This window comes from Manacus vitellinus, unplaced genomic scaffold, assembly GCF_001715985.3.
Source record: "Manacus vitellinus isolate BGI_N305 unplaced genomic scaffold, ASM171598v3 scaffold_2_pilon, whole genome shotgun sequence".
Classification (NCBI taxonomy): Eukaryota; Metazoa; Chordata; class Aves; order Passeriformes; family Pipridae; genus Manacus; species Manacus vitellinus.
Genome location: NW_021940208.1, coordinates 13,110,635 through 13,133,965, shown reverse-complemented (window position 1 = coordinate 13,133,965; position 23,331 = coordinate 13,110,635). Strand labels below are relative to the sequence as shown.

The 23,331-nt window shown below is 41.0% G+C and overlaps 1 protein-coding gene across 3 annotated transcripts in view; it reads left to right on the top strand.

The window, feature by feature from the left end:
• Nucleotides 1–23,331, top strand: part of ARHGAP20 (Rho GTPase activating protein 20) — a 51,811-nt gene that overhangs the window by 5,723 nt on the left and 22,757 nt on the right. For 2 of the 3 annotated variants that reach the window (XM_008922741.2, XM_018071539.2), the window contains exons 2-5: nucleotides 14,729–14,899; nucleotides 19,981–20,130; nucleotides 21,998–22,039; nucleotides 22,990–23,074. In XM_008922741.2, the coding sequence (XP_008920989.2) occupies nucleotides 14,729–14,899; nucleotides 19,981–20,130; nucleotides 21,998–22,039; nucleotides 22,990–23,074 (448 nt within the window). Of the gene's footprint in view, nucleotides 1–76; nucleotides 175–14,728; nucleotides 14,900–19,980; nucleotides 20,131–21,997; nucleotides 22,040–22,989; nucleotides 23,075–23,331 lie in introns of those variants that run through there. The other variant, XM_018071540.1, reaches the window with a different exon arrangement.

The following is a 23,331-nucleotide window of genomic DNA, read 5'->3' as shown; positions in this document are numbered from 1 at the left end:
TCTGGGTCTAATTTTTAGATTTAATTCACCCTTGAAACAGTTGATCAGAATTTTTAATAAATTTTTTTCATTTCACGAAAGGTTTTGATGTTTTAACATTTTATGCTTAGTCAGAATAGGCAGAAATTTCTTCATGAGAAATTTCCTGGATTTCTCCCCTCAGTATGTCATAAGGTAAGGATATATGAATTTGTAGAAAAATAGTGTTGGGGGGTTTCTTAATTGTTATTTTGTATCAAATTTCTATTCCTTTTTAATGGAACTGCACATAATTAAAAAAACTTGTGATGATATTGTACAAGTTGTCATTTTTATAGTATTTCTAATTCATGCTTGATTTAATCTAATTATGACACTGGAGTATTATTTCCTTAAACCATGTGCTTGAACACAAAACTTATTTTTACCTAATAGTAGCTGGGATAAAATTTTATTAACTGTTAACAAGGAACAAAACGAACTTTCTGAGGCCTCAAATGGCCTTTTAACTTAGAGATTCCTGTCCCTCTGCTGCGTTTTTTCTGTTTTGTTTTGAGTGTGTGTATGTGTACATATGTTGGTTTTTGACAAAACCCCCCAGTTCTTCATTTATGATGTAGAAACTGGCTTATAGTGATCTGAAGATTGAAATGAGCTGCAAATCCTAGAGATATGTTGCTTTTTTTATTAAATGGAAAGGACTAGAGGTAACCAGAAGGAAGCCTCGGAAGCAAGGTATTGAAGTTTAAATAAGGGATTAATTTTTCAATACGTGACTAATAGTTTAACACTAGTGCTTTAAACTGATTCCCTTTGGATAGAGTTTGTGACAGTTTTAAGATCAAGACAGTGAGAGGCACTGCTCATCATGATGAGTGCAGGGCTGTGCTTGTCCAGATGTCTCGGTGTCCACATGTGCTTTTGGCTGCAGACTGTTTTAAGGACTTTCTGGATTAGGCCTTGAGGTCTGGCAGAATGCAGCTGTTGTCCAACCATTGTGTATCCCTGATTTTAGACAACAAAATCTCCGCCAAATGACAGTCTGGCCAAGCAGTTTGGGCAGCAGCATACCTGAGGAAATCACAGACCAACTCCTTCAGACTGCTCTGTGATCATTTATCTTGTGTAAACAAGCAGAAAGGCTCTAATGATGTGAAGGCTGATATGCAGCCTCTGGTGCTCTCACCTCTGACAAGGGTCAGCATTAAATAGACATTGAACACTCTCCCCAGGCTGATACATATTGCTTCTCTTGGTCCAGCTGCTTCCTCGTGTACAAAGCTGCTGGTGAGGCATTGTAATCATATCATGGGAATAACAGTCTGTCTTTAGATCTCTTTTGTGCCAATGTCTTAAGTGTTTGAGTATCAGGGGCTAGATCCAATAAAGGATAATAAGCCTCAAGGGCAAGACATGGTAATAATTTCAGTACCTGAATCTAAAACCATGATTGAAAAAACATCGTCTCAGAGGCTTCCTGACCTCTCAAGTGCCTCTGTTCTTTAGATGCTCTCCTGCTGACCAGAGAGCTCCCAAACACCTGGAATTGTGCTTTTACGCATCCCAGTACAGCATGATTGCTGGCAGCACTGAACAGGTAACTACCATCATAAGGTGTAGGGATATTGGAAATCCTTTAATAGCTTTTTTCCACAGCTCAGATCACTGGCAGCACAGGAACCTCTGACTAACATACCTGAGTAGCTATGTAAAAAACTTGTTGAATAGGTAGGCAGATAGTTCAGAGTGTGAAACAGGTGCGTGTGGCTGCACAGCTATTCATAAGGAATCTGGGTCATTATGCTTGCAATAGCTGGCAACAGCAGGTATATCAAGTAATCTCTTCTCTGTAATAGGATAATTCCTGTGTTGTAGTATTAGTATTAAAATATAGTTTAAAGCCCTTGAGGCAAACCAAAGCCAGATTTGTTCCTGTTACAGCTGGGACAGGTGAAGTGACAGTCCTGTCTTCCATATGGCACCCATATTGGTCATCCCTCTTAAAGAAGTGATCCTTAAAAACTTAAGCCAGTACAAGGGCTGGGCAGATTCTCTCTTCCCGTCTGTGGTGGGGCTTTGTGAAGTTCATCCCACAGTGTCCCACAGTTCATAGAAACACAGAATCATAGGATGGCTTGTGTCGGAAGGGCCCTTGATGATCATCTAGTTCTAACCTTCCTGCTGTGGACAGGGACACCTTCCACTAGACCAGCCCCAATCCAACCCAGCCTTGAGTGCTTCTAGGGGTGGGGCATCCACAAGTTCTCTGGGCAACCTGTTCCAGTGCCTAGGAAATAATTTCAACTAATTATTCAACTAATAATTTCAACTAATTGAAACCTACCCTCTTCCAGTTGGAAGCCATTACCCTTTGTCCTGTCACTACATGACCTTGTAAATAGTCTCTCTTCATCTTTCTTGTAGGCTCCCTTCAGGTACTGGAAGGCTGCAATTAGGTCACCCCACAGCCTTCTCTTTTCTAGGATGAACTATTCCAATTCTCTCTTGTAGGATAGGTGCTCCATCCCTCTAATCATCTTGGTATCCCTCCTATGGACTTGCTCCAACTGGTCCATGTCCTTCCTGTGCAGAGGACCTCAGAACTGGATGCAGTACTCCAAGTGGGGTCTCATAAGAGCAGGGTAGAGGGGCAGAATCCCCTCCCTTGCCCTGCTGGCCATACTGCTTTTGATGCAGCCCAGGATACAATTGGCTTTCTGAGCTGAGTATACATTGCTGGCTCGTGTCAGTCTTTCATCCATGAGATCCCCCAAGTCCTTCTCCCCAGGGCTGCTCTCAGTGCTTCATCCCTCAGCCTGTATTGATATACTGTGGGTTGCCCTGACCCAGATGCAGCACCTTGCACTTGGCCTTGTTAAATCCCATGAGATTCCCGTGGGCCCACTTCTCAACCTTGTCCAGGTCCCTCTGGATGGCATCCCCTCCTTCAGGTTTGTCAACTGAACCACTCAGCTTGGTGTCATCTGCAAATTTGCTGAGGGTGCACTTGATCCCTTTGTCTGTGTCATTAATGAAAATATTAAATAATGCTGGTTCCAATACAGACCCCCGAGGGACACCACTTGTCGCTGATGTCCATTGTGACTGAGCCATTGACCACTACCTTCTGGATGCGACCATCCAATTTCTAATCCATCTGACAGTCCACCCATCAAATCCATCACTGCAATTTACAGAGAAGGATGTTGTGGAGGACCATGTCAAAGGCTTTACAGAAGTCCACTGACCCTGAGATTAGCTCAGTTGGTTAGAGCATGGTGCCAATAACAGTGAGGTTGTGGGTTTGATCCCCATATGGGCCATTCACTTAAGAGTTGGACTTGATGATCCTTGTGGGTTCCTTCCAACTCAGAATATTCTGTGATCTGTCCTTTCAGTTAGATTATATCCTTAGCTCTTCCCTTGTCTGCTGCTGTAATCACTCCATCGTAGAAGGCCACTACGTTGGTCAGGCAGGACTTGCCCTTGGTGAAGTCATGTTGCCTGTCTCAAATCACCACCATGTTCTCAATGTGCCTTAGAATAGCTTCCAGGAGGATCTGTTCCCTGATCTTCCCAGGCACAGAGGTCAGTTTGACAAGTTCTTAGTTCCCAGAGTCCTCTTTTCTACTCTTTTTAAAGATGGGTGCAATATTTCCCTTCTTCCACTCACCTGGGACTTCACCTGACTGCCATGACTTTTTGAATGTCATGGTGAGTGGCTTGGAAACTACATCAGCCAATTCCCTCAGGACTCTCGAATGCATCTCATCGGGTTTCATAGATTTATGTACATCCAGATTCCTCAGGTGGTCATAAGCCTGATCTTCTCTTAGAGTGAGAATCTCTTCTCCCTCAGTTCCCATCTTGCTGTCCATCCACTTGAGAGGTGTGGGAAGAGAACCACTGAAGACTGCCATTGAAGACTGAGGCAAAAGGCAGATGAGCCTTCTCCTCATCTGCTGTTACCAGTTTATCAGCATTGTTTATCAGGGGTGTGCTGGTTTAAAGGTAAACCAGCAGGGGAAATGAACTCAACTCAAAAGAGAGATTATAAGTCAGAATAACAGTTTAATAAAATAATACAATAAGTACAATTATACAGACAAACAATTGGTTTTAACCCACAAAACCCAAATATATAACCCAGCACCTTGGGGCATGAACAGAGTGGTGTTCTTTGGGCCCCTTGAGTCCAAAGGAAAAAGTGAGGGGAAAACCTGTTGGTGAGAGTGCTGTTGCAGTCTGGTCAAGAGTGGTGATTGCAGTCTGGTCAAAAGTGGTGATTGCAGTCTGGTTGAGGATGGTGGTCTCAGTCTGGTTGAGAGCGGTGATCTGCAGTCTTCCTCTGGATCCCACAAGTGGTAAAAAGTTTCCAAAACTCCAAGTTTATATATTCTCCAGTTCAGGCAGGAATGCTCAGTCCTTCCCTCAGAGCGGGGAATTGCATAAAAGGGTATGAGGATGCTCAGTCCTTCCCTCAGAGTGGGGAATTCCATAAAAGGGTATGAGGACAGGAACATCTTCCTATCTCGCAGGCCTCTATTGCTAACGATTTCTGGGAAATGGCATGGAAGGCTATAGAATACACAGTTTTGGCTTACACCCATACCATGATGAACTGGTCTCAGCTGTCCTAACTAGGACAGGGGGGAACCCCTTCTTTGGTTCCTTTCCTGGCTGACATACCTGTACAAGCCCTTCTTGTTATTCTTTGTGTCCCTTGCCAGGTCCAGTTCCAGCTTCGCCTTGGCCTTCCTCACACCATTCCTACACAAGTGAACTTCCTCTCTATACTCTTCCCAAGTTGCTGTTATGTTTTGGGGATACAGGCAGTGCTGGTCAGCAGTGGCTCCAATGACAGCTGTACTTTGTGGAAGGATAAAGCATGGTGAAGACAGGTAGCTGCAGACAATAGGACAGGCAGATACATGCAGGCTCATTAACAGCCATACACGATGGTCCCAAGGGATTTCTAAAGATGCTCACACCAATCTTTTCAGTTCATGTGCACATCAGCTTGAAATAACTTGTTTCTGTAGAGATCTGCAGCATGTCCTAGCTATTTTTGGTAGCCCAGAATTCCTGGCTTATTATATGACCTATGCTGAACTCTTGTAATACAGTTTGCAAGAAGATATATGTAAACCCCTTTTGACTAAAAGGTTAGCTTCATCCTTGAGGTAAGTCAAAAACAATGGAGTTGAGCTCGGCTTTTAAATGTCCCGATTGTAATTAACTGGGATTAAATGTCTCAGTTGCAATTACTGCTTCTCAAAAAAATTAAGGTAGAACAGAAACCTTATCCCTTCAGCCTACTAAAATAATACTTGATCCTTCTAATGGGACATGAGTGAACCTGAGATCCCAGAGTGCTTCCCTGTATCCCTCCTCAGAATGGGTAGGAAGAAGCTGTGTTGAAAGTAGCAAAAGTAGCCTGTGCCTCCAGACTTCTTGTAGGCCATGAGAAGCTCAAAAAAGTCCAGACAACAAGAGTGAGGAACTGCAGGGCTGGGGTGTTAAGTTTGGGGCTTTTCTTTGTCCTTTGTTTATCCTACCTTTTTCCTTTTTTTTTTTTTTTAAATTATTTTGCTTTTTTTCCCCCCAAAGGTCACTTTTTTGGTTAATCATTTTTTTTGAGTTTTTCTGTTTGCCTGAACAATGAAATCTCTGTTTGGATAGACAGTGCCTGGATTGCATTTCCCTGGTGCAACTGGGAAACTGAGTAACTCAAGGTGTTGCTACTATGTCAGTCAGTAAAAATGAGGGGGGGCTGCAGTGGTGAACAGGGGAACAATTATTCCAAAGGCCAAAAAACTTTTATTGACTTCTGCATGTGCATATGTCATCTCCTAAACCTCCCCCCTGCTCAAGGGGACTTGAACCAAAACCCCTTGAACTTGTTGATTGCTGTAAGAGCTATATAGCAGAACTGGAGGACACCCACACTGCAAGAGCTTTTCAATAGGATTTAAATAACTTGCACTAATTTATTTTCTGGTGGGAACAGGCAAAATATGACCAAAATGTGTGGTGCTAATTTATACCAATAGAGAATTTTGCCCTCATGCTAAATTTTCAGAGTAAACACCTTGCAGCTGTTTGTTAAAATAAAACAAAAAGCCTTGGAAGCAAACCAAACCACAAGCGTGTTTCCTGTCTCCAGCCTCCACACTGTAGTGCATATTTGCTCTGCGGAGAATATTGTCCTTTTGGCTATGTAAAAATTATTTAAGTGGAGCTTGTTTTCAGTTAAGCTGCCAAGCTTCCATCCTGAAATGTGCAAGGATTTTGTTTTAACGATGCATTTTACCCTACAGCTATGTGGTATTTTACTGCCAGACTACAGAAAAGTAATACAGTTACATGCCTCAACACCTGGAACATTTAATCATGTTATTCATCATAATAATTTTTATTATGTTTAATAAGATTTTGATATCATGCAGAGATTATACAAAACAATTTTTAGAATCCTATTATAATCTGCATTGGAATATTTTTTTCAATGTGTATTGTATTAAAATGAGTACATCGGGTTTTAGGAGCAGAGGAGTGGTATTCAATTTCTGAAATATGATACATAAAATATAGATAAACTGATTTCTGCCCTAAAATGTAAATTTGTCTATTTATCTGAGTAAAACTTGCTCCTAATTAATATTCATCTTCCTTCCATTGTCCAGGCTTCTGCTTGCCTTGCTAGTGCTGTAGAGAGGGTTGCAGCACATTTTGGTCTGCAGTCTCTGTGACCCTACTGGGACTCACTGCTTGGTCTTGGGTGCAGTATTTTCCGCTGTATCTTTCTGAGGTGCAGCTACTTGCACAGAGAAAGTGAGGACAGCCCTGCACTAGAGGCTGTGAACTGAAGCCAACGCATGCTCCAGGGCAGAGGGGTCTCTGTGAGATACACTAACCACAAGTTAAAATGTAGGGGTAAGGGGTGACTGCCTTGGATTTGTTCAAATACATTGCTTGGAAAAAAGAAGTTGCAACCGGTAAAGAACACTTATAAAGTAGAAGCAGGCATTTTAAAAGTTAGTAACTAATGCTCTTTGAAAAACCAAGCATTATCTCACTTACCTCATGGTACAAAAGCTACTGTACCCACAACAGTGATGGCCTAGGGGACTTTAACAGAGTGCTGCAGAAAATAGACTTGCTATTTCTGGAATGCTGCACTGTTTTCACAAAGTGCTGCTTCAACTGCATAAGATTTACCATAGATAACAGCAAGCAAACATGCCCAGCATCCTCAGAACGAAGCTCCCTTGGCATAGCAGGGATCAATTGACAGCAGATTTTCAGAAACAGGTTGGCAGCCCATGTGATTAAGACAGTTTTATGCTTGTCTATTCAAGTCTCCTCTATAAATAGTCAGTATAAGTTTACAATTGCATACTAACTTTGTGTTGGCCCATATCTTACCTACCACCTTCCTGGAACACGCTCCTATACTCCAAGCTTATACTTTTTTTGCTTACTTCCACCCTCTAGGTATAATTATTATTTATTACAATAAAGTGCCATATAAACTTAGATTAAATGCATATTCTGGATGATGAGGACTTGAAATGGGCAGATCCTGAGCATGTGGGTGACTCACTGAGGGCACTCACTGGCCATGTTTGGGAGGCAGTGACAGAAAGGAGTAGTTAGCACCTTTAAAAATGCACAAGATCTTTATATATATGTATATATATAAATATCTGCCAGTCTAAGTAGGGCTCTGAGCTGCAGATTGCTCTGTGTGGGTGATCCTTGTCTGCGTGTTGTCTAGTTTATGGTGAAAGGAGCTGTGAATGCCTGTCCATGAAGCCAATGGGGCTTTGCATGGTCATGCTGAACAGGTAGTGGGAATGGAGCAGGCTGGACTGAGCAAGTCATGGGAAATGGACATGACTGTTGGCATTCCTGTTTTCAGCTCCTTACTCCGTCTATAGATGGTTTGTGAGTTTGTGCCAAGCCAGAAGCCATGTCACAAGAACATCTCGAGCTAGATAGCATTAATGTGCAGAAACATGTAGTATCTATGTTTCTGCCCTTTTCCATCTACAACTTGTTTGAGCAAATGATTAAGAACCTACACAGGGCTTTGCTTGTTCCTCAGCTGTTTTTCAAAGATGAAGTCCCTTGCTGATAAACTTTGGAGGTAGGTCTGCTGTGTGTAATGCAGTTGTAGCCTCCTTTCTCTTCACAGCCCTTCTAGCATGGAGACTGAATCTTCAAGCCATATGCTTTAGTAAGCTGGCAACATGATAGAGGCTAAATTAATTGGGAGCTTGAAGAGGACCATCTCCATTGTCTTGTGTTCAGTCCCAAGCACGGACAGTTCTTTTCAGTGTACAAGAAAAGCTCTTCTTTCATTTTGTTTTTCACTCTTCTTTTTGCATACAGAATATGATGTTCTATGTGATGATTTTGTCAAAATCTGTGGTGATTTAGTCAAGTTGGCTAGAATATAGTGCAAGTCACATCCAAGTTATCATTTATAATGAAGTTTGATATATGTCAAAGTCCTGACAATCTTAACATTGCACTGTGGTGCACTATAAGTAGCTCTTCAAGGCAGATCAGTACTCACTGCTGTGTTAGAAGTTTGGGTTTTTTTTTTCATCTTATCTCATCTTTTTTGGTGAGCTCTTGCACACCACATTGGAGCTCTTTGCTTTTGGTTAGTTGAGGAATTGTTCTCAGTACTTTATTTAGTTAAGTATCTTGAATGCAAAACACCCTCTAGCTGTGCAATATGGGTAATATGTGTTAAAGGATTTCCAGCTGTAAACCATCTTGGCTCCCAAGCTCCAGTTAGCAGGACCTGCCCCATTAGCAAGCATCTATTAAGCTGTTATTGAAGTTCCTTCTCACAGGACTTTTAGGAGCTTAAGGATCTGAGTAGGAGGCACAGGAAAAAAGTGCAAATATTGTTACTCGATTTCCAATATAAGCTCTATTAAGAAAATGGAGGAACTTACCTTCTAGATCTGGCTTGCTTTTGGGGATGTCTCTAATGGTCACAAATCACATGTTGTCCCTGACTGATAATCCATTTTGGCAAAAATCCATAACGTGGGCTTAACTGTAGACATTTCTTACTGTGCAGATAGCTGCTGTTTCACTAGCCTTGAAAGGATGTGAGTAGCTCCTGCTTCTCTCAGTGGGTTGCTCTAGCCCAAAGCTGCGACTCAGTGATGGTAAAGTAAATGCTTTACTGAGAGACACTGAGGTTGAATATTCATTGACTTTATTATTCCTAAAAGATACATTGCACATTTTTTAGAGCCATTCAAAACTGGCCTTGGAGATATAGAAAATAAGTTCTGTTGTCTCTGAACACGGTGAGGAGGGTTGGCAGAGGTTCTGCTTGGTGGCTTTTCTAGCCTTTAGCCAAGAAAAGGTTAGATTTATGCTGCAAGCTCTGTGTGTAGGCACATTCGCTTCAACATCATCACAAATGAGTTGGATGCAGGACTTGAAGGTACACTAAGTTTGCCAATGACACTAAATTAGGAGAAGCTGTTGACTCCCTTGAAGGCAGGGAGGCCTGCAAGGACTGGGCAATCACCAACCACATAAAGTTCAATGAGGGAAAGTGCTGGATTCTGCACCTGGGATGGGGCAACCCCAGATGTATGTACAGACTGGGGAATGAGGGGCTGGAGAGCAACACTGTGGAAAGGGACTTGGGGGTCCTGGTTGATGGCAGGATATGTTGAATATGAGTCAGCAGTGCCCTGGGACCGTGTCCTGTGGGACATCAAAAGTAGTGTGGCCAGCATGTCGAGGGAGGTGATTCTGCCCCTCTGCTCTCCTCTGGTGAGATTCCACATGAAGTTCTGTGTCCAGCTCTGGGGTCCTCTGTACGGAAAGGACATAAACCTGTTGGACTGGGTCCAGAGGAGAGCCATGAAGATGATTAGACTGAAACACCTCTCCTGTGAGGAAAGGCTGAGAGAATTGGAACTGTTCAGCATGGAGAAGAGAAAGCTCCAGGAAGACCTTAGAGCAGTACCTAAAGGTGGCCTGTAAGAAAGGTTGCCTTGAGAGGTGTTAAGAGCCCCATGCCTGGAAAGATTCAAGGTCAGGTTGGTCAGTGTTCTGAGCAATCTGATGTGCTTGAAGATGTCCCTGCTCATTGTAGGGGGATGGGACTAGATGGCCTTTAAAGGTCAATTCCAACCCAAACTATTCTATGACTCTATGATTTGATTATCCTCCTGAGTCCCTTTCAACTCAGGATATTCTATGATTCTATGATTGATTCTATGAAAATTGGAAAGAGCTTCTACCCTTACTCAGGCTTCAGCACTGCTGGAGGCACGCAGTAGTTTTGCTTACAGAACACATGTGTGAAATTAATAAAGGCTATGTTGTTCACTGTAAGAGGAATTTGGAAAGGTATTACGTATGTGCGTTTGACAGTGCAGCCTCTCACGTGGCTGGGCTGACTCAGGTTTCAGCCTTTTGAATAGCTGCCATTTTACTATTCTGCTACTGAAAAGGTGGATTTCTCACCTACCTCTTGTGAAGGACTTCAGAGGTTAAAAAGGAAAATGGCATTTTATTTCAATAGGTATCAGTCATGTGGAGAGTGTTGGTGCTGCATCATAAGAGGAAATCGACTTCTGCGACTGCAACGATATCATCAGCGGAGAGAAGTTCTGGTAGAGAACAATAAATAAACCAAGGGAGTGAGGTTTATGATGGAGCATGAGCAGTCTCTGAGAGGGATGTCTTACAGCCGAGATACCTGCAATAGCTCATTCCAGCTGAGCCACCTCGGAACAGATTGTTCCCTTGAGGCATCTTATAGCTTAATCTAAATCATAGATAGGCTGAAGTAATCATCAACTGAAATCAGGGGAAAGCTTCCCATTGGCATAAATGACATTTGGATCACGGATTTAGTAACCGCTTAATGTGGGCTGTTAAACTCTCCTTAGGAAAGTATGATTTCTTTCATTGTTTTCACTACAAACAGAAAATAAAGCTGACATCTCCATTAACACCAAGAATAAACATTTTGTAGGTCATGCTGTTTAGGTATCAGTTTTATTGGAAACCCCAAGGAAGCTCTGCAGGGGAAAAAAGAAGTAATTTTTGTTCTTTATGGCTTTTGGTAAATACAGGATCGATGAAGTGAGCATTGATGTGTTTGCTTTCACACTGAATGCAGCTGGAATGTGTTTTTCAGTGTTTGGCTGACTAGTGTGGAATTCAATTTCATATATTTCACCTACAAAACTGAAGAGTTCTTTTAAATCATAGTGTCTTTTGAATAGGCACTAAATGCCTATTTTGATTAATTTGAAAAATAACAGGTGCAAAAATTTACCTTCTGAAAAAGCCAGGAGAGAAATCTTCAATTATCTTTACACTAATTTTAGCCAGTACAGTGATTTGAGTTTTTTTCTGAATAAGTCAAGAATATTTTGTAGATATCGTCAAACTACAAGAGTTTCTCCTTAGTTAAAATCCCACATAGCAATGTCAGTCTTCCGAAATAGTATTTTAGGAAAAACTGTCCACTTAAGACTAGCATTTTACAATGGCAATGCCATCAAAACATCAGTGTCAGCCTTGCCTCTACACAAAATGGAACATGACTGATTGCTGGCTGTGCAGGATCCCCGTCTATCCCCATTATTCAGGAATCAGTTCACAGTTCCTTCTTAACAAACCTGAGTGATGGCTTTTTTTCCTGCCAAACTGGAAAGATGTTGCTTTGTGGGATTTTTACATGTGTTAATCATAAAGTGACTTTTAGGGAAATATAGCGAAGGCAGAGAGAGCCCTATATTGCTGACTTATTTTTAAATTATATCAGAAATCACATTGAGTTAAGTACAGAGTTTTGCCTAACTCTGTTAAAAGGAATTTTCAGAGAATCAGTATTTGTGTACTTAGCACTTTTTCAAAACTAGACTCGTTTAGTGGCCAGAAAAATCATTGAGCCAGTAAAAACTGAACTGCAGAAATTCCTCTCTCACATGAATCCCTATGCCCAAGGATATTGCTGATCTGCATTTTGTTCAATGTAACAACACTTGGTTTCATTCATGTCTTGTAACAATGGAACATTAATTGAGAGGATCAAAAGCATGCTTTCCAAACAACATTTTTGGCACTGCTGACATGAATTTCCTCCATGTTTCTTGTTCCTGAGGCCTTAAAAGATTCTGGATGAATTAATGACTTTGATTTTTTTTTCCCCTTTGTTTCTAAGGAAGAAAATATTTTTCTTTTTTTTTTTTTTTTTAATAAGGCTTATCAGGTAAACCCTAATATTAGAGTATGTAAGAGTGCTTTAGAGTTCAGATGACAGATGTGCTTGAAAGGCACTGGGTCAAAACACAGTTCAATTTGCTTGACCCTACTGGCATTACTAAACCTACTACACCTTCATTTGCATACCTATATGAAAAAGATTTTGCTTAGTTTAATTTGAGGGGTTCCTGGGCTTACAAATCAGGATGTAGAAAATACACAAACAGGAATAATGAAACAGAGTAGCCTATATGGAGACAGCAAAGCCTGACCCTATGATTTTAAGAATGCTTCTGCTAACTTAGTTACAGCAGTGTAACATGGAGAGGGCTTTCCTGGCTGTTGTTGGTACTGGGTTCAAATACAAGTGACTATATCACTGACTTAATCTTTGAGGTAAGGACCATGGATGGCTTTCACGCAGGTCAATTCATCATCATTCCTGATTTCTGCTTAAGTTTCTGTGCTGAGCACTGCTAAGGAGTTAAAGAAATGGAGTCCTGGTTGCCTAACACTCACCATTGAACTGGTGAATTGGTGAATTCCCATCCCATTGAAGTGGAAGGGTAGAAGAGGTGCTCGTTGTTCCCCTAATTCCTGTTGCTGGCCACACAGCATGTATCACTGTTGTACAGTGATACATGATCCTTTCCAAAACTCCTTTCTCTGCTTTAACCTCCACACTCCTAAACACCCCTTCTGCTTCTTTCTCTCTCCCCTGAAGGGGTATGTAATGAAAGACATGATTAAGACATAGTTTAAGACAAAATAAGTTGAGGAATTCTTTCAAAAATTCAGATTCCCATCCAGAAAGGGGAATGCAAGGCCAAACAAGGCTCTTCCCAGCAGGCAGAGATCCTCACCGGCTCCTTACACATCAATGAAAATGTGTCCTGCTAATGTAGGCCAATCTCAGAGCTTATCCTTTCTCTCCCAGCTGTCAGGATTTCCTAAATAATTTCCTTCATAATCCAGCCACAAGTATCAAGGAGAGGAGGGTTGTGGGTCATCTAGGCTCTAAGAGAGGCACAAGAAGGTTTATGACCTTCTTTGAAGGTTTTCTCTGCTCACTCTTGTTTTCTTTCATTTCCTTCCTAATTCGTTTTGTGACTTTCACTGTATGAGTTCCATTTCTTCTCCCAACAAAGTCATTAGGTGTTTGTCATTCATTCCAGTGGGGCCAGGAATAAACTAGAATTGCAAAGCTGTTCACTTCAGCCTGTCCTTGCCAAGCTGATCCCGCCAAGTGTTAGCTTAATTTTTTTTTTTAAGAAGAAAAAATAATACATTTTAATAAAAATTGAACTGACCCATTTTACCAAAGGGAAGTGGTTCACTTGGAGGCATCTTTAGGGAAAGCAAATAACTAGAAAGCTGTATTTTAAAATCATGAGTAAAGATACTGATGGGTCCTGGTTTTAATCCAGAAATTCATTATTTAAGGTCCACCAGAGTTTAAGAGACCCAGGTTCAGTTCTCACACTTTCCTGTAAGAATTGGAAGCCACGTCTCTGGCTTTCAAAGGGAGAGCCTGACCTGCAACAAGCATCTAGTGAGCCCTAGAGAAGGAGTGTCATCCTCTCAGACCCTCACAGTCATTCGGTTCGGCTCCATATAAATAGTCATTTGTTAGAGCAAGACTCAGAAATGAAGGATATCCTGTTTGGGTGAGTGAGCTGACCATCATGCTAGGGAAACTCTATTTCTGCTTCAGTAACTATTCCACTACTTTATGGAGAACAGGAGGGGTTGAGAGAATCATGTCACCACCTTGGGCTATAAACTCTGCAATACCTCCTTAGAAAAGATCAGTGTCTTCCAGGAGACAGTCTGATTTTTTTCCCTATAGACCTGGGTTTGGATTACCCAGCAGACTTAGACAAGCATAGCTCTGGTCACACAACCAAAACGTGGAACAGGAGCTTACTTCAATGTTTGTGGATTGTATGCTGGGAGAGAGAAAGGCCGAGCAGCCTTGTCTCACGTTGCATCTAGTACATGGTCTGTCTCTAGCAAGGTTCGGTTACACCTTATGTTTGTCCTTGGTTGGAACACTTTCTATAAATCACTTTTAACCCTGAATATGAGTCCTATTCTGAGCAAGGTGTTTGTGCAGTTATCTGTTCATCATGCATATGTCTCCTCTCTTTTTGGAGAGCCTACAGAAGGTGAAGTATTTTGTCTAAGACTTAAATACAAAGGGAAGCGAATAAAAAAAGATAAAATGTCTAAATTATTGTCCTTTGCTAAATGCTAGATGTGGTTAGGCTGTAAAAGATTCAGTGAAGACAGTCCCTAATAGATTTTCTGTCAGAATCTGACTGCTGAATTATCCTCTTAGTCCCTTTCACCTTTCACTGAAATGTGGTCAAATAAATTGCTTTTTGACAGCAGATATGGGAATTCACTGCCTGGTTCTCAGTTTACAGGCAACTGGCTGATTTGATTTTCTTTATCCCATTTATTTTATTTCCTTTTTCAGGGAAGGCTGCTTGTCCCCCATCAGCCCAGAGGCATGGCCTCTTGTGCAGTCTTTCATATGCCACAACCGAACGTTCATCCTGGATGGCCATGTGCAGCTGAAGACAAGTCTGCAAACCCAGGAGCGACACCTTTTTCTCTTCACAGACATTCTGGTTGTTGCCAAGTCCAAGTGAGTATGGCCCGTAGCCATAGAGGAATTCCAGGATGCAACATTTTAAGGAAGTATCAGATGTTCTTTGATGTATTGCTTGCATTGTGTAGTCTTCTCTGCTCTGGGAGTGCAGTGTCACAGAAGAGACTCACTGGTGCTCGGCTATGTCTGTTGTGCTACCTTCAACTTGTCATGTTTTAGACAGGGCATCTTCAGTCCCATGGGATGTGCATAACACCACTTGTGGGGTTAGAGGTCTTAACCCTTACCTGGAAGCTGCTTTGGATACACATCAGTGATGAGCAGCTGTATGAAAATAGAGATTGCAGATGGCATTACGGTGTATGTCTCTGCAGTTTGTCCTGTGCATGGGGAAGGGGAAGCGATGCTGGGCAGTCTGGGTAGTGTTCATGTGTAATCAGGCTTGCTGCTGAGCTCTGATTATTCACTCTACCATTCACAATTAAATCACATTTACAAGCTGTGTCTAGCATGCCAGCTTCATGCAGCATTTGTGGTTTAAGGCAGTTTTAGAGGGTGCTTTCACTTGTTGTTATGGGTTATGGGGAAATAATAAAAAATCCTGATGTAGCTTCACTCTCTGTAAGGCACTGTGTTGTGGTTTCACAGGGTGGGCAATCTCAGTATGAATCCTGGGCTTTTGCAATGTGTCATTTCGCTTAAGCAATTGTTTCAGGGGCTTCTGGGAAAAGCCAGAAGAAATCTGTGTTTTCTGTAGAAATCTGAGCCGTGTCTGTTTGAATCACACATGGTAAACATAACCCTCCCAGCTGAACTCCCTCACTTGATGTGGTGTGACAACACAGAGGATGTTTTACACAAAACATGTTCCACTATGGGTGGGTGGTGAACGTAAGGATATTTAGGGGAAATCTTGCTATTCTACCAGCAGTAGCAATAACAACATTGTTACTGTATTGACTTATGTTTGTTGCTTGTTTAGAGTGGAATTCACCTCACCTGATTTCAGCTTTAAAACGTGAACTATTTGCAACTTACCCAGGTTTCTAGGCCCCTCTTACAGTCACTGAGGCAAAACCAGCACCTTAATGCAGCAAACTCACCTGGAGCTGAAAGAGTGTCGATAGTGGGTGAGGAGAGTCAGGTTCTTGGGGGTCTCTCACTCCATACACTGGCTATCCAGCATAGCGTAGCTCCTAAATTGTAGACGACTGAAGTCAGAAGGGGTAAATCCCTCCCACCCTGGTCAGCATGCTGAGCAGAAGCTATGTTACAGCCCCAAGCTGAGCTGCACATTACTGCAGGTTTGACTGGGTCCCAATGGGACTATTTGCATAGGAAAGCACTACTCAGTGTAACTGCACAAAACCCTGGTCCCCAGGGAGTAATAACAGCTCTTACAGCATGTGATTTAATGTGGAGCAGGGACTGCAATGTTTGAGAAAGGTGGAAGAGAACAAATTGTGCTTTTGCATGTGAAAAAGGAAGGGGGGCAAGTCTTTGCTAGAAATGGTAAAAATAGTATTTTAAGTGATATTACTTCATGTATTTTGAAGATCTAATTGGGATGTTCTCTTTACAGCTGCTCTGTCAGCAATTAATGCATCAGAGCTGTCACTAATGAATACTACTTACAGCATTTTTAAAGCTGTCTTACCAGTGTTGGTTCCTAGAAGGAAGACCTGAGCGTGTGTATTGCTATGTGGCCGTGACTGTTGATTGCTATTGACTTTTTAATAGCCTGGTGCAGAGTCAAAGCAGTCAGACCAGGACAGAGTTAATGATGCAGTTGAATCTGACTTAACTACAGAATTATTCCTTGTGAAAGTGCTAAAAATTTGTAATACTCTTTTTGTCTTAAGTAGTTTTTTGGCTTGAGGCATATGAACCCCTACATTATCTTCAGTACAGCTCAGTGCTGTGCTCGTGTCAGCTCAGCTGCAGGTAGCCAGTAACTGTACAAAGGGAGCTCATGTGTAATTAGTCTTCGTATGATCAGCAAACAAGTTTTTCCTAAAGAGAGCAACAAGTATCTTGTGTCCTCTGAGCTTGCTGAGTAAAGTACTGTATAGCACTGAGCTCCTCCTTAAAGGCAGCCAGTTGGCATTGCTCCCATGGAAATTCGTGAGGAATAAATCCTCTCCACAACCGGTCCATGTATGACTTTGGACAAGGGGCCTCTAGGTTCATTTTTTGCTACTTTCTAATAATTTCTGAAATGTAGACTGTTATGTTTTCTGATCGTGCATTATACCAGCTTATAAAAAATAAGAATAATACTCACATGTTGTGCTCCTCTGCTGCCCTGTCCTTCACTGCCTTCACATGGGGATTAAGTCACAAATGAATTGATTGAAAGAGTTTTTCTCACTAAATCAAAGTTATGTATGTAAAATATTATATACTCTTTTCTATATATTGATTAGATTTCTTACAGAGAGCATGTGTTTTTATTTGGCAGAGTAAATACTTCAAGGATCTGTCAATTCAATTATGAAGGTTTCTTATGTAAATTTTTGTGTGGAAGGCACAGAGAAATGATTTCCTCTTTCTCCTTTGTAATATGCACCTGTGTATATACACATACCTTTTAAGGTTATTTTCCCAACATGTCTGGACATAGAAATTAATGGTTGAGTGCATACATGGAATTATGGTAGCAGTCTCACAGTAGATCCATTAATGCTTTTGTCGGAGGGTCCTATTAAGGAGATTAGCAAATCCAGTGAGAAGTTAATCTTCCATCTGTTATTGGTTGCAAAGTGTCCAGTTACAAGCAAAAGGAACTGCAAGTGCCCTGCATGGAGTGCATCAATACCAACACCATTGATGTTCATGATTTTTCTGTTGATTTCAGTGGACTTGAGATCTGCCTGATGTTTACAGTAACGTTTGCTAGGGGACTTCCTTAAAAATATATACAATATTAATTAGATTTTAGTCTGGCCATTTTTAAAACATTCAGTCATGCTGCTTCCTTAGTCAGCAATGATATATTCATTTTTAGAGGTAATGCTCTGGCACTTAAGTAGAAGGCCCACTTTTCACAAATACTGAGAACCCATGGATTGCATAAAGGACATGGCAGATAGGGATAAAAATATACTTCAGGCTCTTTAGATGTTAATGAAGGCTACTGCTTCAGTGCCTCTGGAAACCAGGCCACTTGAATACTGATAATAGCTGAAAGCTGTGACTAGGCATGGCAAAAAGGGTAAGAACATACATCAAGCATGATTGGAGAACATCCTTGTGCTTCTGCCAACACCCTGCTGACACCTGCTACTGGCACTGTAGGGATCTGGCTTTACGAACTGTAAATATTAAAAAAGTGAAACAGCATGTAGAGTGTTCACTGTACTGGGTAATGGGAAAAAAAAGTTAGGGAGGGTCAACAGATTGATTCGGTGGTGTAAGACCAGACATCCATTTATTAACATCTACATTAGAATTCACAGCTGTATTTTTTGTAAATCTACGTTTTCACAGTTCATCCTGTGGTCAGTCAGAATACAGTTAGTTTTGTATTCTTGACAGACCTTACTTGTTGCATCATAAACTAATTTTTAACAAGCATGCTGAAACATTCTCCTGTACTTTAAGTTTGTCTTTGATTGGGTAGCAGAACATAATATAGTGAAGAGAGGTGAAATGTTCAGCTGATCAGGAAACACTATGATCTTAGTTTAGCTGAACATAGTGTTTAGCTTTTAGTTTAAAAAATACAGGAACTTCAGATGGTATTTTACAGTATTTTATGACAATCAAATTGAAATGTATCTTTTTACCAGATTTGATATACACTGACAGTCCTTTCTTGCCCAACACTGCGAGCATTGCTGCACACCATCTCGCCACCCATGTTAGTACAATGTCAGCTGGAAACCTCAGACAGTCAGGATTCAGCTGACTGCAAGTTCACCTATGTCCTCTTGAAAGCCACAAGGTTCAAGTACTTTTGTGTTTCCGAGTGTATTAGTTCAGTCTGTTCTAAGTCAAATACCTTGTAAATGAGACTAATCTCAGAGAAGGTAGCCCATGTGTATCAAAGCTCTAGGAAACTGCTTACGTGGCATATTTATTTATAGAGCCCTAATCGCCGCGGTGCCTGGCACTGTCCCCATCATGTTTGCAACACAGTGGTGAGCTGATATGCTCTTGCTTGCATGTCCCCTCGGTTTCAGGTAGGGAACACTTCCTCCAGCCTTTCCCTGCTGGCCCAGGAGAACCATAGCTCAGGTAATTCCGACTGCAAGGCTTGAAGTGAGCAGCTTTTGCAGTGCTACAGAGCTGCATTGACTTTGAGTTTTTACTTGTTTCTCACATAGCACTAGCACTCACCAATCCTACAAAGGAAGGAGACTTATAATGAGAAATTAGGTGGAAGAAAGAGTTGAAATTAAAATATGAAATTGTGTAAATTTGACCTTTATTGTTTAGTAGGATAAAACACAGGAAGGGGCAAATTTTTAAAAATTGAGGAAATTTTGTATCTTCCTTATAGATGAGTGAATAGTTTGAGAATGCACAAAGTTCTGGCTCGTTCTCCAAGTGATGTGGACCTAAAGCTACTATGCAGCTGGTTCGTGGAGGCTGTATGGTGACCTGTGCTGTAGTTAACACAGATGACAGTTTTCTGCTTGTTCTTTCTTCAGGATTGCTTCATTTGCCCTGACCTAGTTGTCACTACTTAAACTCATCATAGTTTTTGACCCTGGGGCTAAGCAATAGAACTGTATTATAAACTCCTCAATAGCATTAGTCACTGAAAGGAGACTCAAGTACAAGTGGCAATCTTTGCCTCATGGTGAGATTTGGAGAAGAACTCTAGATATGAACGGAAGTTTTCCCCCAAGAAGGGTGATTCCCAGGGATGCCACAACCAATCTGTTTATTCCACAAATAAGAGGTCTGTTGATCCCATTCAAATAAGAAATTGATATGTTTTTACATGTAACCCAATAAAACATTGTTTTCTTTAACTGAAGCAGAAGAGTTTCTTCTATCAGCTCCAATGCAAGCTTTACATGTGCCTGAAGGAAGAAAAATCTCTAGTTGTTTAATCTGTCGTGCTATGTTTTCATGTGTGTGACTTACCTATGATTTTCTGCCTGCAGGTCACACTCTCATTTCAAACTAAAGTGCCAAGCACGTCTCTGTGAGATGTGGACAGCATTTTGTACAGAAGAAGTCTGTGAAGGCAGCACAGACCCAGAGAGATCCTTTGTTTTGGGCTGGCCCACCACAAACTGTGTGGCAAATTTCAGGTAAGAATTGAGATATGTTTTATTTACCAAGTTACTTAAATGTTTTTAGGCTGGCAGGTAATGAGACCATCACAGATTCATTTCAACACCAGTGAATGTGGGGCGCAGCAACTTGCTGATTGTTAAACCAATTCCTTCTACTACTGTGAGCAAGTCACCCTCCACACCTCATCTTCTGTCTCCCTGCAAATGGGACAATGGTACTTTCTTATAATTTTAAAAATTGAGAAAATATGTAACTTGGCAAAGCACTGTCTGTGCTGCAAACTTGCTTAGTGGAAATTATCTTTTTTTTTTTTTGGTATAACTTGATGAACACCTTGGCTAATTAATAAGATGAACTACAAATATGAGACAAGCTAATGAAAGGATCAAAGAGACTCTCATAAGACAGTTTTAAACAGGAGAGCATGTATCAGAAATAGCAGGAAACATACAGTGAAATACTGACCTTGTCCTATTTATCTGTTCAATTTAATTGTGCCAGAGAAAATGTCAAAATTACTCTTAAGGCAGAATCTCTGAATTTTAATAGAAAGATTTTTCATCTGTCTTTGCAGCATTGACTGTAGTACACATAATTTCAGTGATTAGGCTAATTTTAGTCTCAGCAGGAGGGCTCTGTCGTCACTTTGGAGGAGGGAGGGCACATCCCCCTGAAATCCCAGCTGCTTAGCCACGGTAATTTGCCTGAGTCTTGGAAAATGCATTTTCTTCTTTATTAACAGAGAGCAAAAGCTGAAGTATCCAGCTTAATTTCTATGTCACATTGTCCTTAGCCAAAGAGAATGTGTGTACAAACTGCACTCTATTGAGATGGTTGTGCTGTTTATGTTTTTTACACTTAATAGCCCTGAAACAAAGATGAAATTTTCTATTGATTTTCAGTTGAACTCTTGCCAATAAACATGAGCTTTGATCTAGAGACAGTATGTGATCCTTTATAGATATCAGAAAGTAGTTGAATAGGAAAGCAATAGCCTCAATCAAGAAAGAGTCAGAGATTTTATAGCAGTAAAATTATTTCATGTCTGGAGGTACACCAAAAAATCTAAAATGCCATGGGTGAGTCCATAGATGCCTGTCCAACATAACTGAAACAGCCAAAGCAGAGTCATATTTGTAGCATTTACATTTGTAGCATTCCCCTCACAGCATCATTCAGAAGGTTTGTAGTTCCCTAAATGCCTTCTCTGAAAATTTGAAGAACTTGATTTACAAAATCAGCAGTGGGAATAGCAGTTACTCCATCTGGGACAGGATTTAAATCAAGAAAGTTGAAGCAAAATTAGGTAAGATTCCTTGAACAGTCCTATTATTAGCTACATTTAACTGGACAGCTTTATATCCTTGAAAGGGTATAAATGAGATAAAGATAAATGAGATAAGCCTTAAAATGTCCAAAGTTAAACCCTACTAAGCACAATGGGCTTATGTGTACTTTGTGATGTGCTGACAAAACAACTAATAAATAAGAAGATAATTAGAATAGTGAAAGTGGAAAGAAGTTTGTGTACTTGAGGAAATACCTTTAAACTTTTGAATTAACCTCTTATTTTAAAGTGCCTTCCTCTTCTCTTTGGACACTAGTTTAAGAAGTCAATGCTTTTCCTGCTGAATTCATTGGTAAAGCTTTGAATTCTGTGACAAAAACTGGTAACTGGGGCTTTTGGTCTCCGTGGGCAGGCTTTTCAGTTGACTTTGCAGAGAAGCAGACTTTTCATTCAAATCTGGATAAATCTTTTAGGTTTTGTAGGTATTTATAAAATTCCAGCCAAGAAACAGTCCATTCCACTGTGGTTTGTATGAGGACTATTTTGGTATTAGAATGATGGTTGATTTGTCCCTGCTTTGTTTTAATTTTCAGGTCTGCAGAACAAAAGGAAACATGGCTCTCTTTTTTGCAAAGGTACTTTTTTTGTATGTTCTTTAAAGACATTGAAAAGAGTCCCAGTCTAGACCAGTGGTTCCCAAGCTGTGGTGCCTATGCCATCATGATAGATGAGCTCTTTCCAAGTGCTATTAAGGAAAAATCTTGTCTTCTCCCTGCAGAAGATGGTGCATGCCTTTTATGCATCCATCACTGTGCAAGGAGGGAATTGCTTTCCTTGCTCAGCACAAAACCAGAGCAATTCCTAATACACATTGCTCCTTCCCAATGCCACTGTTGCTCTAGTTGAGCCTGGAGCTCTTTCCATGGTGATGGCAGCTAAGCAAGCCCAGCTCAGGACCTCTGCTCTAACCTGTCTGCTGCTCATGGCCAGTTATATTTTGGTCTTACAGAACATACCCCAAGCTAGAGAGTGTGGTGGGGGGGTTTGTCTAAATAGAGCTGTCTTACGTCATTCGGTGTCTGGACAGAAAGCTATTAGTGATAGTTCTGTTTTCTGGTCACCAGTTCTTCTGGTTGAGGTTTCTGTCTTGATCTGATTCTTCAGAGTTCCTGGATTGTTTAAATCATTCTTACTGGGATGATTTCCAGTTCACTCTTCTCCTGTTCAGTCCTTTGAACTAGTCTATACTGAGGTAACTGATTCCAGTAGGAGCTTTTAGTGTGGACTGAGGCATCACAATGATGGGTAGTTTTAGCTTGATTTTTTTTTCTGTTCACTTTCTCTGCTGACTACTCTGATTTCTACAATGAACTTCGATACAGCAGGGCATTACTGGGGACGACAACTGGCATCCCTTCCAGATGCTGCTGCTGGATGCTGTCTTTTCTTTAGAGATCTTTCTACTGCAGTACATCTGCAAACAGCCTGCTTTTTATCCAGTTACTGCTTGATTGCTATTTAAATATGTCTTGCTATTTATATTTGCAATATTAAAAATTTACTTGTTTTGTACTTGTTTTGTCAGTCGAATAAGAGAAGAGAAGGAAAAAGACAATCCTAAAAGGATTCCTGTGACGATAATTGCAAAAGACGTGGGAACTTGTGTATATGTAAGTGCTCTTGAGTTAAATAGGGGTCTAAATCCAAATCACCTATGAGTGCTAGTGACCTGCAAATCCTTTGGATATTGAAAGGGTTCCTTTGGTTTGCAATCTCCTTTAAGAATTCAGTCCCTTGAAAAGACTTGGCATATGCAGCCCTGAAATGTTTGTGCCCTGTGTTTAATACATGACTTCCGTTTTAAAGACAGTGTGCTTGGTAAGAAATAATGGTCCTGGCATACAAACTAAAGACTGTACAGTGTGAA